The sequence below is a fragment of the Globicephala melas genome, chromosome 13 (assembly GCF_963455315.2).
Source record: "Globicephala melas chromosome 13, mGloMel1.2, whole genome shotgun sequence".
NCBI lineage: Eukaryota > Metazoa > Chordata > Mammalia > Artiodactyla > Delphinidae > Globicephala > Globicephala melas.
The window spans coordinates 60684954-60705187 of record NC_083326.1 but is presented as its reverse complement, the minus strand read 5'-3'; the positions used below and the strand labels follow the sequence as shown (position 1 = coordinate 60705187).

General features: G+C 48.6%; 1 protein-coding gene across 2 annotated transcripts in view; it reads left to right on the top strand.

Moving 5' to 3' along the window:
• PIEZO2 (piezo type mechanosensitive ion channel component 2) overlaps positions 1-20234 on the top strand; it is a 272873-nt gene that overhangs the window by 241421 nt on the left and 11218 nt on the right. For both annotated transcript variants that reach the window (XM_060310455.1, XM_060310454.1), the window contains 8 exons: positions 2210-2530; positions 3195-3453; positions 6367-6549; positions 9531-9783; positions 10748-10880; positions 11968-12115; positions 12207-12421; positions 18504-18662. In XM_060310455.1, coding sequence (XP_060166438.1) covers positions 2210-2530; positions 3195-3453; positions 6367-6549; positions 9531-9783; positions 10748-10880; positions 11968-12115; positions 12207-12421; positions 18504-18662 — 1671 coding nt within the window. The remainder of the gene's footprint in view (positions 1-2209; positions 2531-3194; positions 3454-6366; positions 6550-9530; positions 9784-10747; positions 10881-11967; positions 12116-12206; positions 12422-18503; positions 18663-20234) is intronic.

Below are 20234 nucleotides of genomic sequence, written 5' to 3'. Positions count from 1 at the left end.
CTATTAAACTAACTGCTCTTTGGTTTTTGTCTGTTAGGAGTTTCTTAAAAATCCTACTATAAACATTGTCCTTCATTTTGTAAGTATTTCACACTTTTTATTTCCAAAGGAACAAGCATGTTTCTTCCTCCTTGGTTGAGGGCTCAGGTAGGTGGTCCTCACAGGGAGAAATGGGTCAGGAAGGGCAGGAAACTTTTTCTCACGATTTCATCCAAAGATCCATGAAGTAGGGGAAAAAAAATCCCCAAATCCCATATGTAGTCACATTTGGTTGATACAGGATGAATCTGTCCACGTTTTATATGCATAATTAACATAAAAGTCAGGATATATTGTACCATTGGTTTTTTAAAAAGAATATTATTGTGCAGTAGAATAGATCACCTTTGTAGACCTTAACTTGTTTGGTTTGGAAACGATTACTTTGGGCTTAAGTTTTCTCATTAAATCCTATGATAAAACAACAATCATTTAGAAATGAAATTACTTGCGTAAAAGCCAAAAGCTTTTTTGAATTGCCTTTGAAAAGTCAGCAGGAGCACAGAAGCACGAGCGGCACTGTGCTTATCCCGACACCAAACAACCTACCCAGATAACCCAATCCAAAACTAATGTCAGCGTTGGCAAATCAGGGAGGTGTTAAGTCCTTGTTGCCGGCAGCTCTGTATCTCAGTTCAGAGCTGCAGGAGGCTGGCGCCTGGTGTTTCTGGGAATGCCATGGCCATTTGAGATGTTTTCTGGCTGCCACATGCTATGCCATTCCACTCTGTTGATTCCTGAATGTACCAGGATTTGCTGAATCCCTTTGGGGCCAGACCTCATTTAAAACCACAGAGAGCGTGCCTGTGGTCGCTTACGGTCCCACTGGAAGTTAGACCTGGCGTGGGGCTGGCTCCAGGGGTCTGAAAACTCAAGGGGGTGATCAGTCAGTTTCACGGCCATGTCTAATCAAGGTGAGTCTTAGCCAAAGGCTGGCTGGCTTGGTGTTCCGACAGCCTTCTAACTGATGTGCACGCTTAGAACCAAAGCCCTGGGGACGCTGAAGACCCCTGAGTTAGGATCAAGAGCTCAGACAAATGTGGTTCTCAGTCTCAGGGCTCAGCCAGTTGCATTCATTCATTCACTCATATGTGCTCCAGTGTCCGTGACAAGGAGAATGCGCACAGCCTGCGTATTTGAGCATCCCAGTGTTTATGTCCCCAGCTGCGCACACGTGCCCTTCAGATAGCAGCACCTTCTCAGAGTCTCACAGATTATCGCTCTACACCCGGCAGGCTCTGCATCTCTAGATGACTTTGCCCCCTCCCCTTCAGGGCTGGGTGTGTCGAGGTAGACAGTATAGAAAGCACGCTTTGAATTTCACGGCTCTCTGCTGTATTTCATTTCCAGCTTTTCCTGCACGGACCTGGCAGGGAAAGTTAGAAGGACAGGAGGGATGCAAAAGAGAAGAAAAGGAAGCAAAAGTAGAGTGAAGATAATGGCAGAGGAGCTCATGAAAAAGGAAGCTGGAAGGGGAGCTGGTAGCGTCGTTGGGAGGAGAGAGAGCAGGAGGGCAGCCCGAGCTGGGGACTCAGCCCTGGAGAGAGACCCTCAGGGCAGAGAGTGGTGGGTGGGGCTTCCACATACCAGGCGGTGGGGAGCCAGGGACAGGGAGGTGGTGAGCATTCAGTCAGATGTAAGAGGCACCAGTGAGAAAAGGCAAAGGATGGAAACACAGGGAGAAGCAAGCATGCAGGAAGTGCGCCGTGTGTTATAAAGCATGCCATTGTCTTGCCAACGGTCCCTCATTCCCGTCCTCCCCTTATGGATCTGGGTTCCACTGAGAGTAGAGTGTATCTTGGCTAAGACCTGTGGACCCAGCCAGCTGAGTCTTCTCGTTTCCGTGAGCACCTTTCTTTAAAATCCATACACTGGGAGGTGAGCTGTGCTCACTGTGTCTTGATTGGAAATAAACACCAGGCCCCGTGGCTGGGAAGCTTGATGGGATTGAAAACCTCTGCTCAGGAGGCTTTAGCACCCTGGGAGCCGCAGCCCAGCCCACCATCTCTGCGGACCAGACAGATTATCCAGACGGAGCAAAGCCGGTGGAACACGGGGGAGCGAGGGGGCGTTTCCCCCCACGTGCCTGGATGCGTGGCTGTGGGTGCCCTCGGGAGGGCGGGGAGTGGGATGCTGAGACCAGGCGGTGCCCGTCCCTGTGTCCCGACAGTGAGCCCACGCAGTGCACGATGCTGTACTCGCGCCAGGGGACCACAGAGACCATAGAGGAGGTGGAGGCCGAGCAGGATGAGGAGGTGCCTGAGGACACCCAGTCCCCGCAGGACCCCATGCAGGACGGCGAAGTGGAGGCCCCGCCGTCCTACAGCAAGGCCGTCAGCTTGGAGCGCCTGTCTTTTGACTCCCGGGACGACTCGGGGGGCCAGACCCACATGGCGGTCAGCCCCGACGACAGCCGCTCAGACCGCCTGGAGGCCAGCATCCTGCCACCCCTGACCCATGAGCTGACGGCCAGCGAGCTACTGCTGAACAAGTAAGAGCCTCGGCCACAGCGAAGGCCACAGCCGGGAGTATCCCTTCGTGCCCGCTGGGCTGCTGGGCGCAGAGACCCACGTGCAGAACGTCCACTCGGACGTTTAGAGGCAACGTGCTGCTTTCAGTACTTCCTGCACCGCAAGTAGGAGCCAGCTTGGTGCTTCTACCACTGAATCGTACAACCAGCAAAGCGTCTGTAACAGACATGAGTGCTCACGTCTCTCTTTTATTTATTTATTTATTTTTGGCTGCATTGGGTCTTCATTGCTCCATGTGGGCTTTCTCTAGCTGCGGCGAGTGGGGGCCACTCTTCTTTGCGGTGCACGGGCTTCTCATTGTGGTGGCTTCTCTTGTTGCAGAGCACAGGCTCTAGGCGTGTGGGCTTCAGTAGTTGTGGCTCACGAGCTTAGTTGCTCCGCGTCATGTGGGATCTTCCCGGACCAGGGCTCGGACCCGTGTCCCCTGCATTGGCAGGCGGATTCTTAACCACTGTGCCACCAGGGAAGCGTCTCACGTCTCTTTCTGTAGCACAATATGAAGTTGACGCCACAAGACACCTGGGGACCTGGGAAGCAGGGAGGGACACCAGGGTCACACCAAGAGGAAGTCAGTCATCTGGGGGAATTAAGACCCACGTAGTGTCACGCTGCTTATTCTAACAGGATGTTCCATGACGATGAGCTGGAAGAGTCGGAGAAGTTCTACGTTGGGCAGCCCCGCTTCCTGCTGCTGTTCTACGCCATGTACAACACGCTGGTGGCCCGCTCGGAGATGGTGTGCTACTTCGTCATCATCCTCAACCACATGGTCTCTGCCTCCGTCATCACACTCGTGCTGCCCATCCTGATCTTCCTCTGGGCCATGCTGTCCGTCCCCCGGCCCAGCAGACGCTTCTGGATGATGGCCATCGTCTACACAGAGGTAGGCCTCGGGCGGAACTGGCCTGCCCGTCACAGGGCGTCACTCTGGGTGGGCCTGCCCGGCTCCAGACAATTTCACATAAACAGTCAGTGAAACTGATATTCTTAGGTGGACACATGATTATAACCAACAGTTACCTGGTGCCGGTAATTATATTTATCATTTCACACCTCACACTGCATAGGGGCTAATATCATTCCATCTAACAGATAAGGAAATAGCCTCAGTGAGGTTAAATAATTGCCCCGAAGTTACCCAACTAGCGAGTGGTGGGGGAGGCCTTTGAGGTCTGGTGTCTGCCCTGTGGTTTCAGCCACCAGGACGGTAAGTGAAAGGCAGACACAAGCGCGGCCCAGGGGCCGGTGCACAGTCAGTGATGGACACTGCATCAGACAGTACAGTGAGCACCTTGAACAGTTTGACGCAGCATGCGTTTCTCCCATTTTTAAACCTAAAGGCAATTTCCACACATCAAAACACAAAGTCACATACCCACCTCCTTAAAAGTCTGAATAACAGAAAAGGAGAATTGCCACCCTGTTTTCATCACCCGTGAGGGGACAAGAGGCACTCTGCCCAAATATATGAACCTGCCTTTCTGCCCTACCCTGTTGTGTACGTAGCAGTTCACAAATTCCCATGGCAACCGTAAAACTGGGAGTAGAAGGGAGGCTCTTAAGGACATTGCTCCTCGGGCCGTCACGGTTCTTTGTCATCTTAGATTTGTGAAGAAGCCCCATTTTCTTACCTGGCTCAGAAGGAAAGTTTTCACTAACAGTGGAGCTGTAATTGCTTCTTCAAGGATAGTACTCATCATGGTGTAGAGTTAGAGTCTAGAAATTTTATAGGTTTACAAGTAATTCAACAGCAAAATTAAAACAAAGTTATGTATTAAATCATCTCCAAAGTATTCATTTTAAAGTATTGCTATCATGCATCTTATTTCCATAATAAAAATAAAAGATGTGAAGCCAAATACATACCCATGACTTTAATTAGTCTGTCTAAATAATGGCTCTTAAATATTACTTCCATTGCATAACTTGGTGATCGGGGCATAAGTGACTCCCTGTTTGGGGCCCGGAGATTCTCCCCAGCGCCTCTGCAGGAGGAGCTTCTTACCTGACTTGAGGTAAGGGCAGGTTCTAGGAATGTGGAGAAGGGACAAAGAGCCGCTGGTGCGCAGCTTTCGTCTTGAAATGAGCTCTTCCCGATTCAAAGTGGGGCTCTCCATTTTCTCTGTCACACTGAGGCGTTGTTGACGTTAATTCCCTGCACAACCCAGACTTTGGGCCACAGCTGGGGGCTATGCTGGGCAAGAGGAAACAACAGAAAGTTTTAAAAAAATGGTCGTTCCTGTTTCTCAGTGGTTGCAGGTTCCTGTAGCGAACTGATGAGTGTAAACGGAGAATTGCCTACAGTTCAAAACCACACGGCATGGGTGGGCACTGGTGCAGAGCGCGGCAGGCGTGTGGCCTCTTGTAGCCGGGGTGGGGGGACTCGTCAGCACAAGGGGGTACGTGGGAAGGAGAGAAGTTCGGCAAAGGACGAAAGCAAAGTGAGTCCAGTCCTTGCGAAGAAACGAAGGCGTAAGACAGCCCGGCGAGCGCAGGACGGACGGGCCGTGATGGGGCTGCAAGGAGGCTGGAGGGGCGGGCAGCAGAGGCGCCCAGGGATGCCTGTCCACGGGGTGTGAGCTCAGCACTCGGTCCCTTGGGTTGAAGGAGTTGAATGGGACATGACTCCGGCAAGTGTGTGTTTTAGCAAGTTTTCATAAAGTGGAGGCTTGGAAAACAGCCGGGGTGAGAAATATCACGGTCCGGACCAATGTCACCGCATGGGGGGCTGAGAGGAGGGGGCAGAGGAGCAGGTTCAGGAAGGGACACTGGGTGGGGTGCAAGGGGGGTGTGGCTGGACTCTGGCTTCTGTGTGGGTACCCAGCGCTGGGTGCAAGCACCAGGGTAAGGGACGCAGGGCTGCTCTTCACAGAGGCTCGACTTTGGGAAGAAGTGTGAGAGGAGGAGGGCTGAAGGGGGACTCTAGGTCAATGGAGGACTTGTAAAACTATTTTTATTGATGGATTATGTGTAATGAATTAACCCCTGATGACGCAGACGTTGGACGATGTTTCAGTGTCCATCTCTGCAAACATCTCCACGTTTGCACCGTGAGCTAGTTACCAGCACAATTGGCAAGATTTTGTTTCATTCACTTTTATTTCTTGAGCACTTCCAATGAGCAATAAAATGGTGAGAAGAGAGAGATGAGAATAAAGTAATATCGTGTACAGCGAGCCTGTGTGGTTTGCTCCTAAAGATTCCAAATTAAAGCAATACCCTGAAGTATAAAGATAAAGGTCTTCCTGTTCTTGTTGGTTCTAATTACCATAGTTAATAGCTGAATACTTGTGTAAATATCCAATTGAATCAGTAGAAATTAGCCAATTCCTCAACAGTAGCAGAAGTCATTTAAGCCGAGTCAGAAGTAACATAAATGGCCCTGATGTATCCGTAGTCACAGGCCCTGGAGGTGGGCTTCCCTGGTGGCGCAGTGGTTGAGAGTCCGCCTGCCGTTGCAGGGGACACAGGTTCGTGCCCCGGTCCGGGAAGATCCCACATACCGCGGAGCGGCTGCGCCCGTGAGCCATGGCCGCTGAGCCTGTGCTCCGCAATGGGAGAGGCCACAGCAGTGAGAGGCCCACGTACCGCAAAAAAAAAAGGCCCTGGAGGTGAGATTCTGCGCTTGTCCTAAAGTCAGAGTCTGAGAATGAGAATTTGTTATTCCACATGGTGTGTGCATTCCCAGCAACAAAACTGAGACTTTTTCCCCTTAATTTTTTTGTGTCACTGTTTCTCCTATAGAACTATTCTTAAAAGGACTCGTTTTTTAAAAATTTCTATCATCTGTGTGCAGGTGGCAATTGTGGTCAAGTATTTCTTCCAGTTTGGGTTCTTTCCCTGGAACAAGAATGTGGAATTGAACAAAGACAAGCCTTACCACCCACCCAATATCATCGGGGTGGAGAAGAAGGAGGGCTACGTTCTCTACGACCTCATCCAGCTGCTGGCCCTCTTCTTCCACCGGTCCATCCTGAAGGTACTGCCCGTTCACAGCCCCTGAAAGATTCCCGAGAACCCGAGCATTGCGATCGCATGGGGCCGAGGGTCCATGGGGTGGGGTCTGTGTGTGTGCTCTTTTTTTCCTTGTTAACAGACAGTTGTGTTCATTTCATTCATTTTCTCCAACACTGTGTGCTCAATAATGGAGTTTGTAATAAATCAAGGGGAAATTTTCCCGTCTCTACCCTGGGTTGAACACAGCCTAATTAACCCAACACCCGAACGGTGAGCAGTTCTTACCTCCTGATCCACGGCAGATCATCAGGGAGCTGCAGTTTGGGGTCTCCTCTCCATCCTGACCTCGGCCCACCCCCTTCTAGTAGCATTGCTTCTCTTGTAGTTTCTTGTCGTGAAACCACCGGCTTTAGTGAGAGACCATCTACGTGATGGGCCTGGGAAGCCCAGGGCTGTGCTCCCAGAGAGCACAGGCTGAGAAAGCCATTCCCTCGTTGCTCTGGGAAGACCTGTCTACAGAGTGACCTTCTCGGGATCAGTAACTCCTGTCATCCCACTGAGAGTCTGTGGGGCTTTCTCTTCTCACACACTGTGAATTATAAGCTAAACTTGTAATATGCCACTCAACTCTAAAAATTAGATATTGATGTGCCTGTGGTCACAGTCTTACTTTCCTTCTCTTATTTTAACTTGTCTCGTATAACGTATTTTAAATTCATTTTATCAAGTAGTATCTTTATTCGTTCCTTTTGAGAACAAGCTTGGCCTCAGTTAATGCGTACACACACACACACGCACACGTACATGTAACAGTATGTTCAACTTCTGTCCTATTCAGTGGGCTGTTTCAAACAGGCTTTCATTGGTGTACCATGACCAAGACCTTTACTCTGCCTTTTGTCACCTTGCAAACTGCAAGTCCCTAACCCTTCACTTGGCGGGGGGTGGCTTACCTGAGTCATTGGGGTGTGGTGAGTTTGCAAAGGTATTTATCCACAGGCACCCATTAGCCAAAATAAAATTTGCTTAATTTTTCCAGTTCTTCTGATGAATATGGTAATTACCTGAATGTAGCCAATTTACTAATTCTTGACGAACATATTAATAGATGTTTAACCTTATCTTTTTAGTTCTAGAAATTAAAGTTTTAAATTTCAGCATTTAGTATAATTTTGGCCGCTTCCAGTTTCTCTTGCAAATTCTGAATCCTTTTGCGTGTCATTTTAAGAAAATTATAAAACTTTAGATACTTTTATTACTTTTTCATCAACATTCAGATGGTTTAACAGCTATGATTTTATATTTAAAGCACACAATAAATGAAATTTTGGTGTTTCATATTGGTACACTTACTCTGATTTCTTCTTTGAAAATGTCTTATATACAGTGAATATATTTGAGGTACTGTAATGCTGAAATTTTGGCTAATGGTATGAAAAATGCTTTTTGTAATGATAAATCCTTTCATAAAAAGACAAAACTATCCTACAGCTTTTGAAAAAATCATTTTTTTCAACCTTTTAACAATGCTGCTTTGAAATCCAAACAATTAAAAACTATGTGCAAATTTCAAAAGTGGTTAAAATTATCCTATTTCTATGAATAAATATAATTTTATAAATAATTGGAAGAATTAACAAACCTAAATAAATATGCTACTGAGAAAGCAGTGAAAGAATCCAAATACGTTAATAAAATGTTAACAAAAGACAAAGCCACTTTCAAAATGATTTGAAAGAAATCAGTATAAACTGAAAAATCCCATTACGAGCATCTAAAATGTCTGTTATAAGAATACATTCATTGAATGTGTTTAAGAAATATATATCTATACATAAATATTTAAGAAAAATCTGTAAATTACGTGACTCTGTCTTTGGATGAACGGATCGTTCTCCGAGTTGGTTTGGCAAATGGGCCTGGAGCTCTTATTCTCTACAGAGTCAGACGGAGGACTGGACGGGGTCCTGGGGATAAATGCTAGCCTGGCAGCCAGGGCGCTCAGGGGGCGGACAGCTCACTGGGCAACTTCGTCCAAGGTCAACACCAGGGCGACTTGTGGTCCACGTAGCATCTCATTCCAGGAAAGTCCTGCTTCCTCAGCCCTCTCTTCTGCAATCCTCCCTCCTGTCCTTACCGGCCCCCTTTATCCCACTTCCTTGAAGCAAAAACCAGGCTCTGCAGGATGCGTCACAGACTCTCACACGTGGGCCGGCATTGTTGGAGTAGAGGATTTGCAGGTCTGTTCCTGGGTCAGCCGTGGTGATCCCAGGTGATCCCAGGATTCAGGTCTTGTGGTGCAGGCTGGGGGAGGAGCAGCACCGTAATTCCAGTACAGATATTTGGTGAGCACGGGGCGGGGATCAGTTCACCCATGGCCACTTCAGCTCGGTACTGCCGGTGCACGCTGTCAGCACAGCAGTGTGTGCTGGAAAGCACTTCCGCTCAGGGAACCAGCTGCGTTGATTCTGTTTGACCTCCACCCCATCATCTGTCTGCATCTCCACTGAAGAGCCAAATGCTATGGTCTATGCCCACCGCCTCCACTCTGCTGGGACCGTTGGAAAATTATAGATGATGCTCTTTCTTAGAATCCTTTGCACTGCTTTGGGTTTCTAATCTTTTTTTAAATTTCAGTTTTATTGACGTATAATGGATGTATAATTGACAAAGTTTTATTGACGTATAATTGACAAATGAAATTGTAAGGTATTCAAGGTGTACATGCAGTGATTCGATAAACGTATACATGGAGCAAAGGCTCTCTCCCTCTGGTTAATTAGTGCATCCAACACCTCCTCACCTGCCTCTCTGTCTGTTTGGTGACAGCATTTAAGTTGCACTCTCCTAGCCAGTTTCCGCTGTACAACAGTGTTGTCAGCTACAGTCGCCCTGTTTTACGTTTATCCTGAGGGACGCTCTGGTGGCTGGGATGTCATAGGGCAGAATCCCAGCCCCCTCCCCGGAACGGCGGGCTGAGCTGTCCCTTCCTTGCCTTCTCAGTGCCACGGCCTGTGGGACGACGATGACATCGCAGACAGTGGCTCTGACGAGGTGGGCTCGGACGACGCGCTGTCCCTCAGCCACGGTAGGAGGGGTTCCTCCGACTCCCTGAAGTCCATCAACCTGGCCGCGTCCGTGGAGTCGGTGCACGTGACCTTCCCCGAGCAGCCGGCCGCCATCAGGAGGAAGCGCTCCAGCAGCGGCTCCCAGACGTCCCAGGACTCCAGCTTTTCCTCCAATAGGTCCAAGAGAGGTATCTGTCACACGGTGTCCCCAGGCTGAACCATTTCCCTGGTTCCAGTGGGTCCGGGGCAGGGGAGTTTTTTGGGTGCTGTCGAGGAGACAGATATTGTGATGTGAAAAGAATGTACTTTGCAACCAGACAGACGGAATTCCGAGTCTGGGCTGAGCTGTTTGTGTGGCCCGGGGCGATCACATCACTGTCCAGGGTGTCTGTCTGAGTCGTCCCCGGGACGAGGATTCCAGGTCGTGGAGAAAAGTGGCCAGCACGCCGCCTCGTACCTAGTGGATGTTGGATACAGGGTAGTTATAAATCATATCCAGAGATTCTGCTGAGTATACATCACGATTTATTTTGAAAATACATTTTAATCAATGGGAACTTTTAGCCAAACCTTCTTAGTTATTTCCTAAGCTAGTTATTAATTTCTTACTCAACAGCCAGTAGTAGGAAAGTACATATGCGTTCCAGTTGCCCCTCTTGGGGTAAGTGGGCTTTTGTGTTGGTAGTGCTTCTGTCTGAAGCCTTCCAGACACTCTGTATTCATCAGCAGAAGACATTTTTCAGGCAAGCACTGGCAGGTCGTCTCCTATTTGTTTTACAGTTACAGACATTTGGACCTGAAAAAAGGCATGGGTCCTGGACCCAATCTAGAAAACCCGCAACAAAAACCTGGGACCCCACAGAGCACGATAAAAACTGTTCTACGGTCTACTTCCTCCTGGGACAGAGGTCCCACCACGGCCGAGGAAAGAGCCAGCAGTGGGTGTGAAAACCCACGGATGCCTTTGGCTATGGAAGCAGAGTTGAGGCTGCAGATTCCAAGTTCTCCGCCTCTGTTCTTACGGGCATCTGTGTGTCTCACCTTCTAAACAGCTTCAGACCATCCTCTGTCCTGGGGGCGGCGGGGCTTCTGCAATATTTACGTCGACAAACCTGCAACTCACGGTGCATCTCGGTTTCTTTTTACTTTCAGGCAGCACAAGCACCCGAAACAGCAGCCAGAAAGGAAGCAGTGTTGTGAGCGGCAAGCAAAAAAGCAGACGGGAACTTTATGTGGAGAAGCTTCGAGAACACTTAATCAAAGCAAAAGCGTTTACCATAAAGAAGTGAGTGCGTGAGAACGCCTTGGGGCTGGGGAGCTGGTGTCACTCCACATCAGCCAGAGGTGACGAGTGAAGTGACTTGTCCCACCACAAACATCATCTGCTTCAGGCAGAACGAAATAGCCCATCGTGATACTGCTTTTAAAAATCACTTTCCAATAAGGATGATTTATTTTTACATCCACTGCATTTCTAAACAGACTTTTTCTATTTGAACACGGGCTCACCGTGTGTATTTCCAGGCATATGAAAGAGTCCAACCAGACAGAGAGGGAATGAAGTCAAAGCTGGAAGGTTCTTAGAGATACACTTACCCCATAGAGGGAAACCGAGGTGCACGCGGGAAGTGGTTGGTCTGTCCTGCCGCCCAAGTTCACCAGCTGAGTTCACAGGCCCCTCCCCCAGGTGACAGGGATGCAGAGACAGGAGTGGAAACGGGGGAGGTGCAACAGGGCTGGCCCTGAGTCTGGGCTCTGAGACCGAGGGCGCTGCTCACCTGAACGTGGCCTTGAACTGAAGGTGGAACCCAGAGCACAGTGAAGATGGGGGGACAGGGGCTGGGCAGACAAGCCAGGGCCAGGGCACAGGGCCATGAAGGATGGAGCGAGGTGAGCTCCAAAGCCCAGGGCGCTGCCCGGGACCCGGGGGACACACGGGGTCGGAAACGGGAGGAGCAGGGGCTGCGTGGCATTTCCTGTGTCTCAGGCAGGACCACAGGCCCCGTTTGCTCTCACCGCAGCCCAGGCCTCCCGCCTCATTACTTATCACACCTTTTACAGAAGCGCAGAGGGCTGGGTAGCAGGATCAGGGCCTCACAGGTGGAGAGTAATCGAATCAGGGGATAAACCGGCCCCTCATTTCTGGGGCTACCGCTCCATTATGCTTCAAGGAGAGAAGAGGTCTGTGGTCCCGTCGGCCATGAACTAGTGCACAGTCTCTGTTGGGGCAGGAGCCCCCTTCCCCCAGCAGACTGTCCTGAGGTCGGGGGCAGGGGCTGAGAGCTGGTGGGAGGAGGGAAGCAGAGGATGGAATGCTCTGATCACTGTATCCAGTGGCTCCTGCATCCCCCCTCCGGGTGTCTGTCTGGCAGGACCCTGCAGCTCTACGTGCCCATCAGACAGTTCTTCTACGACCTCATCCACCCCGACTACAGCGCCGTGACCGACGTGTACGTGCTCATGTTCCTGGCAGACACCGTCGACTTCGTCATCATCGTCTTTGGCTTCTGGGCCTTTGGGGTAGGTCGGGGACCAAGGCCACTGCACACCAGGGACTAGCGCTGCTGTCCCGTGGGTGCCACCGGGCCTGAACCTGTGGTCTCCCCCCCAGAAACATTCAGCCGCGGCCGACATCACCTCCTCGCTGTCGGAGGACCAGGTCCCGGGGCCCTTCTTGGTGATGGTCCTCATTCAGTTCGGCACCATGGTGGTAGACCGGGCACTGTACCTCAGGAAGACGGTGCTGGGGAAGGTCATCTTCCAGGTCATCCTGGTGTTTGGGATTCACTTCTGGATGTTCTTCATCTTGCCTGGGGTGACTGAGAGGTAAGGCCTTCGGAAGCTAGAGCCGTGCGGGCCGCTTTCACGCAGACATTTTCATAAGGATCGGCCCGTAGGAGAAGGGAAAGTCAGGGGGTTTAATCAATGCTAAACTCAGTGTGAAGCCAGGGCGTGAGCTGATTCCTCAGAAACGTCATCACTGCGTTTTATACGCATTCGCAGACCTAGTGCTCTCAGCTAGGGAGGGGACGGGCTGAGCGGTCAGCGCACACCTGGGGTCCTCGTGCTGTGACCTGAGCAGTTAGAGAGACGGACTGGAGTGCGGTGTTAACAGCGTAAGGGGATGAGAGGATGCAAAAGTGTGTCACATGAGAAGTGGATGAAAAGAACGGAGTCTGTTCAACTGGTAGAGAAAGGGGTGCAGGTGACGAGGGGTCTGCCTCCCTGGGTCCTTCTGAGGGGTAAACACAGCAGCCCCCATGCCGCCGCTGCTGCAGTTAATACAGCTATTGCTGTGAAGGGGCCTTGGAGGCCGAGGACTTGGGTAGGGAAGGGCTGGCGCTGTCCCAGGAGGGGGCTGGAGGCCGTCTGTCCCTTGAGCCCCCAGCTCTGGCCATGCTGACCCTCCTCGGTGCCTCCTGACAGCCTCTCCTCTCCCCTGGCAGGGCTCCCCTCCCCAAGGTCAGATCTCAGACCAGAGGGCACGCCTCCACCCAGAACGGTGCTGGGGCCAAGTTGGTGCTTCACGCATGAGCAGATGAGTGAGTCAGTCCAGGAAAGAAAAACCAGGGAGACCCCTATGAACAGGAAATGCAGGCAGACCTTGGGGATACGGCGGGTTCGGTTCTGACCACCACAACAAATCAGGTGGCAGGAATTTTCTGGTTTCCCGATGCCTATAAAAGTTACGTTTACACCAAACTGTAGTCTATTAAGTGTACAATAGCATTATGTATTAAAAACACAATGTTTATACCTTAATCTAAAAATACTTTATTGCTAAAAAATGCTACCCATCACCTGGGCGTTCAGTGAGTTATAGTAGTAACATCAAAGATCACTGACCACAGGTCACCACAACAAATACAATCGTAATGAAAAAGCCTGAACTATTGCAACAATTACCTAATTGTGACACAGAGACACGAAGGGAGCAAATGCTGTTGGAAAAATGGTGCTGACAGACTTGCTGGACGCAGGGTGGCCACAAACTTTCCATTTGTAAAAATCACAGTATCTGTGAAGCGCGGTAAAAGGAGGTGTGCCTGGTATCGGCTCTGGTAGACGATGAAAGCAAAGGGTCTGCAGAAGGGGAGCAGGGAACTGTCCATATAACATGAGAGGAGTGACCTTTTTAAGAACATGTCATGAAAAGGGCTTCATGTGTACCATCAGTTTGATCTCTTTATCAGACCTCATGAGTCATTCACAGCCAAGCCTTAGGAATAACCTGTCCGTCAAGCTGGTGAGCACCGTTTCTGGAGTAACAAGTAATGAAAATGGATTTTCCTAATGCTGTTCAGAAACCGACTCAAATGTAATTCTCCACGAGGAAACCAAGTCTCTTCTACCAGTGGCTAGACTGACGTCTGCCCCCACCTGAACATTCAGGCTGACTTTCTGACCTCAGTCTAGGGAGTCATTGCTTTGTGATAATAAATGGTGGCAATGAAAATATTTTAAAAGGAAAATTGGAATTAGGATCATCTTTCCTGAGTCTAAAGTAGAACTAACTATATAAAGGGTTGTTACTCAGAATATACCCAATAGCTCCGTAAGCCTTCCATTCCACGCCGCAAACTAGGGGAGGAAATGTAGCTCACATGGTAAAGATAATTCAGAATAGGGCAAGCCGTTTGTAAACATATTAGAATTTGGTCATGAGAACATTGTGAATCTTATTTTTTTTAAAGAGTTTTTTTTTTTTAATTTATTTATGGCTGCGTTGGGTCTTCGTTGCTACGCGTAGGCCTTTTCTAGTTGCAGCGAGCGGGGGCGACTCTTCGTTGCGGTGCGCGGGCTTCTCATTGCGGTGGCTTCTCTTGTTGTGGATCATGGGCTCTAGGTGCGTGGGCTTCCGTAGTTGTGGCACATGGGCTCTGTAGTTGTGGCACACGGGATTAGTTGCTCTGTGGCTTGTGGGATCTTCCCAGACCAGGGCTAGAACCCGTGTCCCCAGCATTGGCAGGCGGATTCTTAACCACTACGCCACCAGGGAAGTCCCTTATTTGTTAGTCTTTAAAATAGAATAAGTACAATTTTCTCTGTAAATATTTAATTATAGCTATATCTCAAAGCAGAGAAATAGGCCAAATTTAACACCCAGGATAGCTGGATGGTGAATTTTGGTAATTTGTCTGATTTTTAAAAGCATCAAGGAGGCATGCTCCAGCAGCTCTCATTGAAATTCTTAATTTCAGAGAAGAAAAGACCTTAAAAAGCTTTCTAGACCTACTGTCTAATTTTCCAGATGAAGACAGGTGAGCCCATATGGAAGTGTGACCTCCCCAGAGTCACTCAGCCAATTACTGGAGGGACCAACCCCCAACCCCAGGGCTCTTGGCCCTACTGTGTGCTGCGCCTACTGTGTGTTGCACTCCTGCCTCCATGGGAAGCATCCCGTACTTGCTTCCAGGAAGATTTTTTTTTTTTTAGGTAACACAACCTATTATTTCACTCTGCAGTGTGAAAAGGATTTGATTATTCCAGCCAGTCCCAAGAGAGAGTTCCAGAGCCCTTGAGCCTAAATCTTTGCCATGTCCTGACAGGGGGTCCAGCAGAGACCAGAGCTCCCAGAAATACTGCAACAGTGAAGCCACTGAGAGTCCTTTTAGCATTTTAGTCCTTTTAGGTCAAATCGGCAAATGGTTTGGTTATTTCTGCTTGTGTTGGTGTCCTGTTGCTGCCGTAACAAATCACTACAAAGTTAGAGTTTAAAGCAATGCAGGTGTGTCGTCTTGCAGTTCTGCAGGTCAGGGGGCAGACCCAGGTCTCACTGGACTGATTCATGTGTGTGGGCAGGGCTGTGGTTCTTTCTGGGGGCTCCAGGGGAGCATCCCCCTCCCGCCCAGCTTCTAGAGATGCCCATGCTCTGCACCTCTCCTCCTCCATCTTCAAACCCAGCCTCTGTTCCCCTGCCGCGTCTCCCTCCACCCATGGCTGAGCAAGGCTCTCTCCCGCTAAGGACTCACTGACTGAGGCCACCTGGACAGCCCCGGTTGCTCCGCCTCTCCAGGTCCCCGACCTTAACACGTCTGTCAAGTCCTCTTTGCCATGGGAGGTCACACGTTCCCAGGTTCTGGGGACTAGGACGTGCATGTCTTTGGGTGGGGGCTGGGGGCATTCTTCTGGCGACCACGTTGTCCTGCCAGGCTTTTGAGGAGGTCAACGGCCTAGCGACAACGCCTGCCAACCAAACACGGCTGAAACATCTGCTATAAGGACCGAATGAATGAGAGCTTCTCTGGCGTGTCTTACAAATCGTGCATATTCAGTTCAAGTTCACGTTTATCGAGGACCTCTTAGGTCCAGGGCAGCAGACCAGGAGAAAAGGGCTGTGACACCCACGTGAGTAAAGCAAGGACCTGTCGGCCTTTCACGGCCTTTCACACACGGGGCTCCCAGGCTCCCGACACTGTGAGAGTCACCAAACTATGGCCACACAGGTCCTTTCTTCTCCTGGGATCTCACCTTTGGGTCTCACGTAATGGCCATCCCTAGTGCGACAGACTAATCTGTCTTTGGTTTTGGATCTTTCATTCAAGATATATTAGGATTAGTGAGTCTCTGGCATCACTGCCGGCATGTCAGTGACAACATAATTTCTTGACATTTCAAACTGTGCTGCTACTTTTTTTTTTTTTTTTTTTTTTTTTTGCGGTACGCGGGCCTCTCACTGCTGTGGCCTCTCCCGTTGTGGAGCACAGGCTCCGGACGCGCAGGCTCAGCGGCCATGGCTCACGGGCCCGGCCGCTCCGCGGCACGTGGGATCTTCCCGGACCGGGGCACGAACCCGTGTCCCCTGCATCGGCAGGCGGACTCTCAACCACTGCGCCACCAGGGAAGCCCTGCTGCTACTCTTTAACCTCCAAAATTCATTTTTCTTCCTTCAAATTTACTGAAAATTTCATTCATTGTTTAAAGAGAAACCATTGATTAATAGTCATATTGTCTAAATCCTTTCCAGACAAGGAAAGCGTAAGGGGAGAAATAGATTAGGAGTATTTTAAGCCCTACAGAAGAAAATTAGGGCTACCGGTCATAACACTGAGGACAAGGAAGCTCGGATATCTTGAATAATTTATCTGATAAATGGCTTTTTCTGTGTGCATCACACCATATAGCCCACAGATATCCAAGGGTTCCCTACAGTCTACACAGCTCTGCACGGTAGGTGCCGAGGGAGACGGGGAGGGCGTGACTCCAGCCTCCGGGAATAAACCATGCAGAGACGCCACAGACAAACGCTTCCCAGTACAGGACAACCTCAGTGTCCCTAATTACGGTTAACGTGATTGCTTCAGGATCTGTAGGTTAACTAGTACTTATTCCAAGTTGACCCACTTTAACATCATAGAAAGGGAATTTTTTTTAGTAGGTAAAACAGGGGTTGGACCTTTTATAAAGAATAGAAGGCAACACAGTTTTAAGTCTTTGATTATAATTTTGATAAATATAGAAGAATTCTTTCCCATGTAGTTTTTATATCAAGTATCTGTAAAATCAAAGGGCATTTTCCTGGAGAGATTTAAAAAAATGTGATTTCCTAAAGTTCTACCAATATGGACAGTTCCTAGAAAGACGAGGAACTGGATAGTTGATGGGGGCTCTCCGTAAAGTATCTGATATCTTACTGGTAACTTGTCAAGCGCCCACCATGGTCAAATGCAGTTAAAGTAATTCATTAGGTCCTGAAATACCGAGGCTGGGTTTCTCCACAGCAGAGACACTCAAAAGCAACATTTCTGAGATCTTTAGCTGCTGACATCCACGTGGAGGCCTCTAGGCCCCCAGACACATAGGCCCACATGCTCCTGGCTTGTTCTTAGATCTTGTCAACTAAAGAATAGCTGTTCTCAATGAAAAAATAGTACATGTTTTCTTCTGATAACAAAATTGAAAATTAATAAGACAAATCCAGGATACAACGTAAAGAGTAATACACTGCTTTGTCTAAAAAACTTAAAGTATCGCTCTTAATTTTAAACACAGGGAAGATTATACTTAAATCTTACTGAGTTGAAAGTCGGATTCATTTTTAAAAATTTGTACTAATCATGTTTAAGACTCACAGGATGCCGCGTTTATCCAAAGTTAAAAATGATCCTATAGGTCATCATTCTTTGAAAATGTGTTCTAATTTTTTTTCCAGTGTGAAATTTAGTTCCACTAAGTTTTTGCTCAGACTTACGCTAGCATTCATGAACTGTTCAACACTATGGGCCTCTTCATTAACTGTCCACCAGGAGAACGAACTACCATCTCTAGCTCTGAGGATGTCATTAGAAAAAGGCAAGTTAGTAGATCAGAGAGTCATGGATTTTTAGAGCAAGGGAAACTTTTCATATAGACATTGATGTTTAGAAAAATGATGGCTTGAGGAACAAACTCCATAGCAAACAGAACTGGAACCAAAATCCAGGTGTCAAAAATGTATTAATCCCTGACCTGTCTTATGTACGTATAGCAAAAGAAAAAAAAATGGGGGTTCATTTGTCAGAATTCTTTCTCCTACATCTTCCAAATTATACATCTTGTCAAGTAAAAACCACATTTTGGTTTTTTCTTTGTTGAGCTTCAATCTGGACCATGATAGCGGCACCATCAAAGTCCTGAGAAAATGTTTACTAGTAAATCCACTTAACAGTCATTTATTTTAATTATGGCTGAAACAACTGAATAATGCTCTAATAAATTGGGGGCACATTCAGAGCAATTTTTTTTAATCATTAGATTTTCTGACCCCACCTCTTGCCTTTTGAAGAGATCCACTATGTAGAGAGAATTTACTGAACTGTCTTTAAGTGCCAGATGGGCAATTAGGCTTTTTTAAATTTATGCTAAACTGGTGTCCTTTTGTTCCAGAAGAGTATTCCATCCTCCACTTTTCTGTGTTTTCACATCTCAGGAAATTCAGCCAGAACCTGGTCGCCCAGCTTTGGTACTTCGTGAAATGCGTGTATTTCGGGTTGTCCGCCTACCAGATCCGCTGCGGCTACCCAACGCGGGTCCTCGGAAACTTCCTCACCAAGAGCTACAACTACGTCAATCTCTTCTTGTTTCAAGGGTGAGACGCTCTGTGCTGTCACAGCCACTCACAGAGCGGGGCTGGCCGCGGGACGGCATTGTGTCCCCTCCCTGGGAGGGAGTGGAGAAGAAGCTGGTGACCTCAGCATGTGGGTCCCTGCAGGGCTCCTACAGTGTTTGACAGGAGAGCATGTGTGGCCCTTGAAACGCCTTTCTGTGTGTGGTTCCACCCACCTGGCCAGGATGCTGCTCTAAAGTCAGCCGCGTGGGTTCGTTTTCTATTTCTGTATCGTGTATAATTACACTGATACTATTTCAGGATGAAAAATTGGGGTCCATGATCCTAAGTATTAATATATTCTGGGCACAGTGCAACAGAATATTTGGAATCTGGAGTGTTCCAAAATGCCTCTGGAATTTTGCTTGTGCAACAAGCCATCCATGGGAGGGGCATTGATTCCACTAATGTCACCTAATGTCAACCTGAATGCCACGCGACTTGCCTGTTCCTGGTAGGAAGTTATTAACACTCACACGGACATGTTCGTTCTTCTGTGTGAGGGTTTCAGTGTGAGCATCCCCTCCCGGTTCCCATGGAGATTATACCACAGGGTGAAGGGTCAGGCTGCTGGGGCACTGCTGGCCCCTGGAGCATTGCTGGCCCCTGGAGCACCAGACTTGGGGACTGGGGACTCAGTCATGGAGGAGTGTTGAGTGTGCTCGGATGTTGAGAACCACCACGCATGTCAGAGTTTCACTGCATGCTGCCCCGTGTGGGGAGGGGGCCTGACACGTCTTCAAGGGGGTGGAATAGCACTCCCTTCAAAGCTGAGGAGCTCAGGGGAGAAATCCGGGTGGCAACCCAAGCTGCTGGGAGGGTCTGGGATGAGCCCCAGCCTGGAAGGAGCTCTGTGTCGGTCAAGAAACAAGGACCAAACCCAGACCCCAGAGGAGCCCAGGCCATCCCACTTCCAGCTGAAATACAAGGGACTGAGCCAGGGTCTCGATAGCCTCAGTCACCTAGTAGGTCCCCCAGCCGTGGGCCCTGCTGTGCCCCCGATGACGTGGCCACGCCTGATGACTTTTCTCACCTCTCCTCATCTTTCCCCGACCAAGAGTATATAACCTTCCCTAGCTCATTCGACAGCAAAGCCCCCATAATTCAATAATCCTACGACCAGCAGATTCTCATAGCAGAAGCAAATGTTTAAAATGAACTTACTTACAAAACAGAAACAGACTCACAGACTTAAAGAATGAACTTATGGTTACCAGTGGGGAAGGGATAGTTAGGGAGTTTGGGATTGAAATGTACACACTGCTATATTTAAAATGGATAACAAACAAGAACCTACTGTATAGCACAGGGAACTCTGCTCAATATTCTTTAACAACCTAAATGGGAAAGGAATTTGAAAAAGAATATATACATGTATATGTATAACTGAATCACTTTGCTGTACACCTGAAACTAACACAACATTGTAAATCAGCTATACTCCAATATAAAATAAAATTTAAAAAACAAAAAATGTTGAGTGAAAGAAGGGCACCAAAATAAGAAGAAAAAAAATGAGAAAAGAAAAAAAACAAAATCAGCAACTTGAAAAAA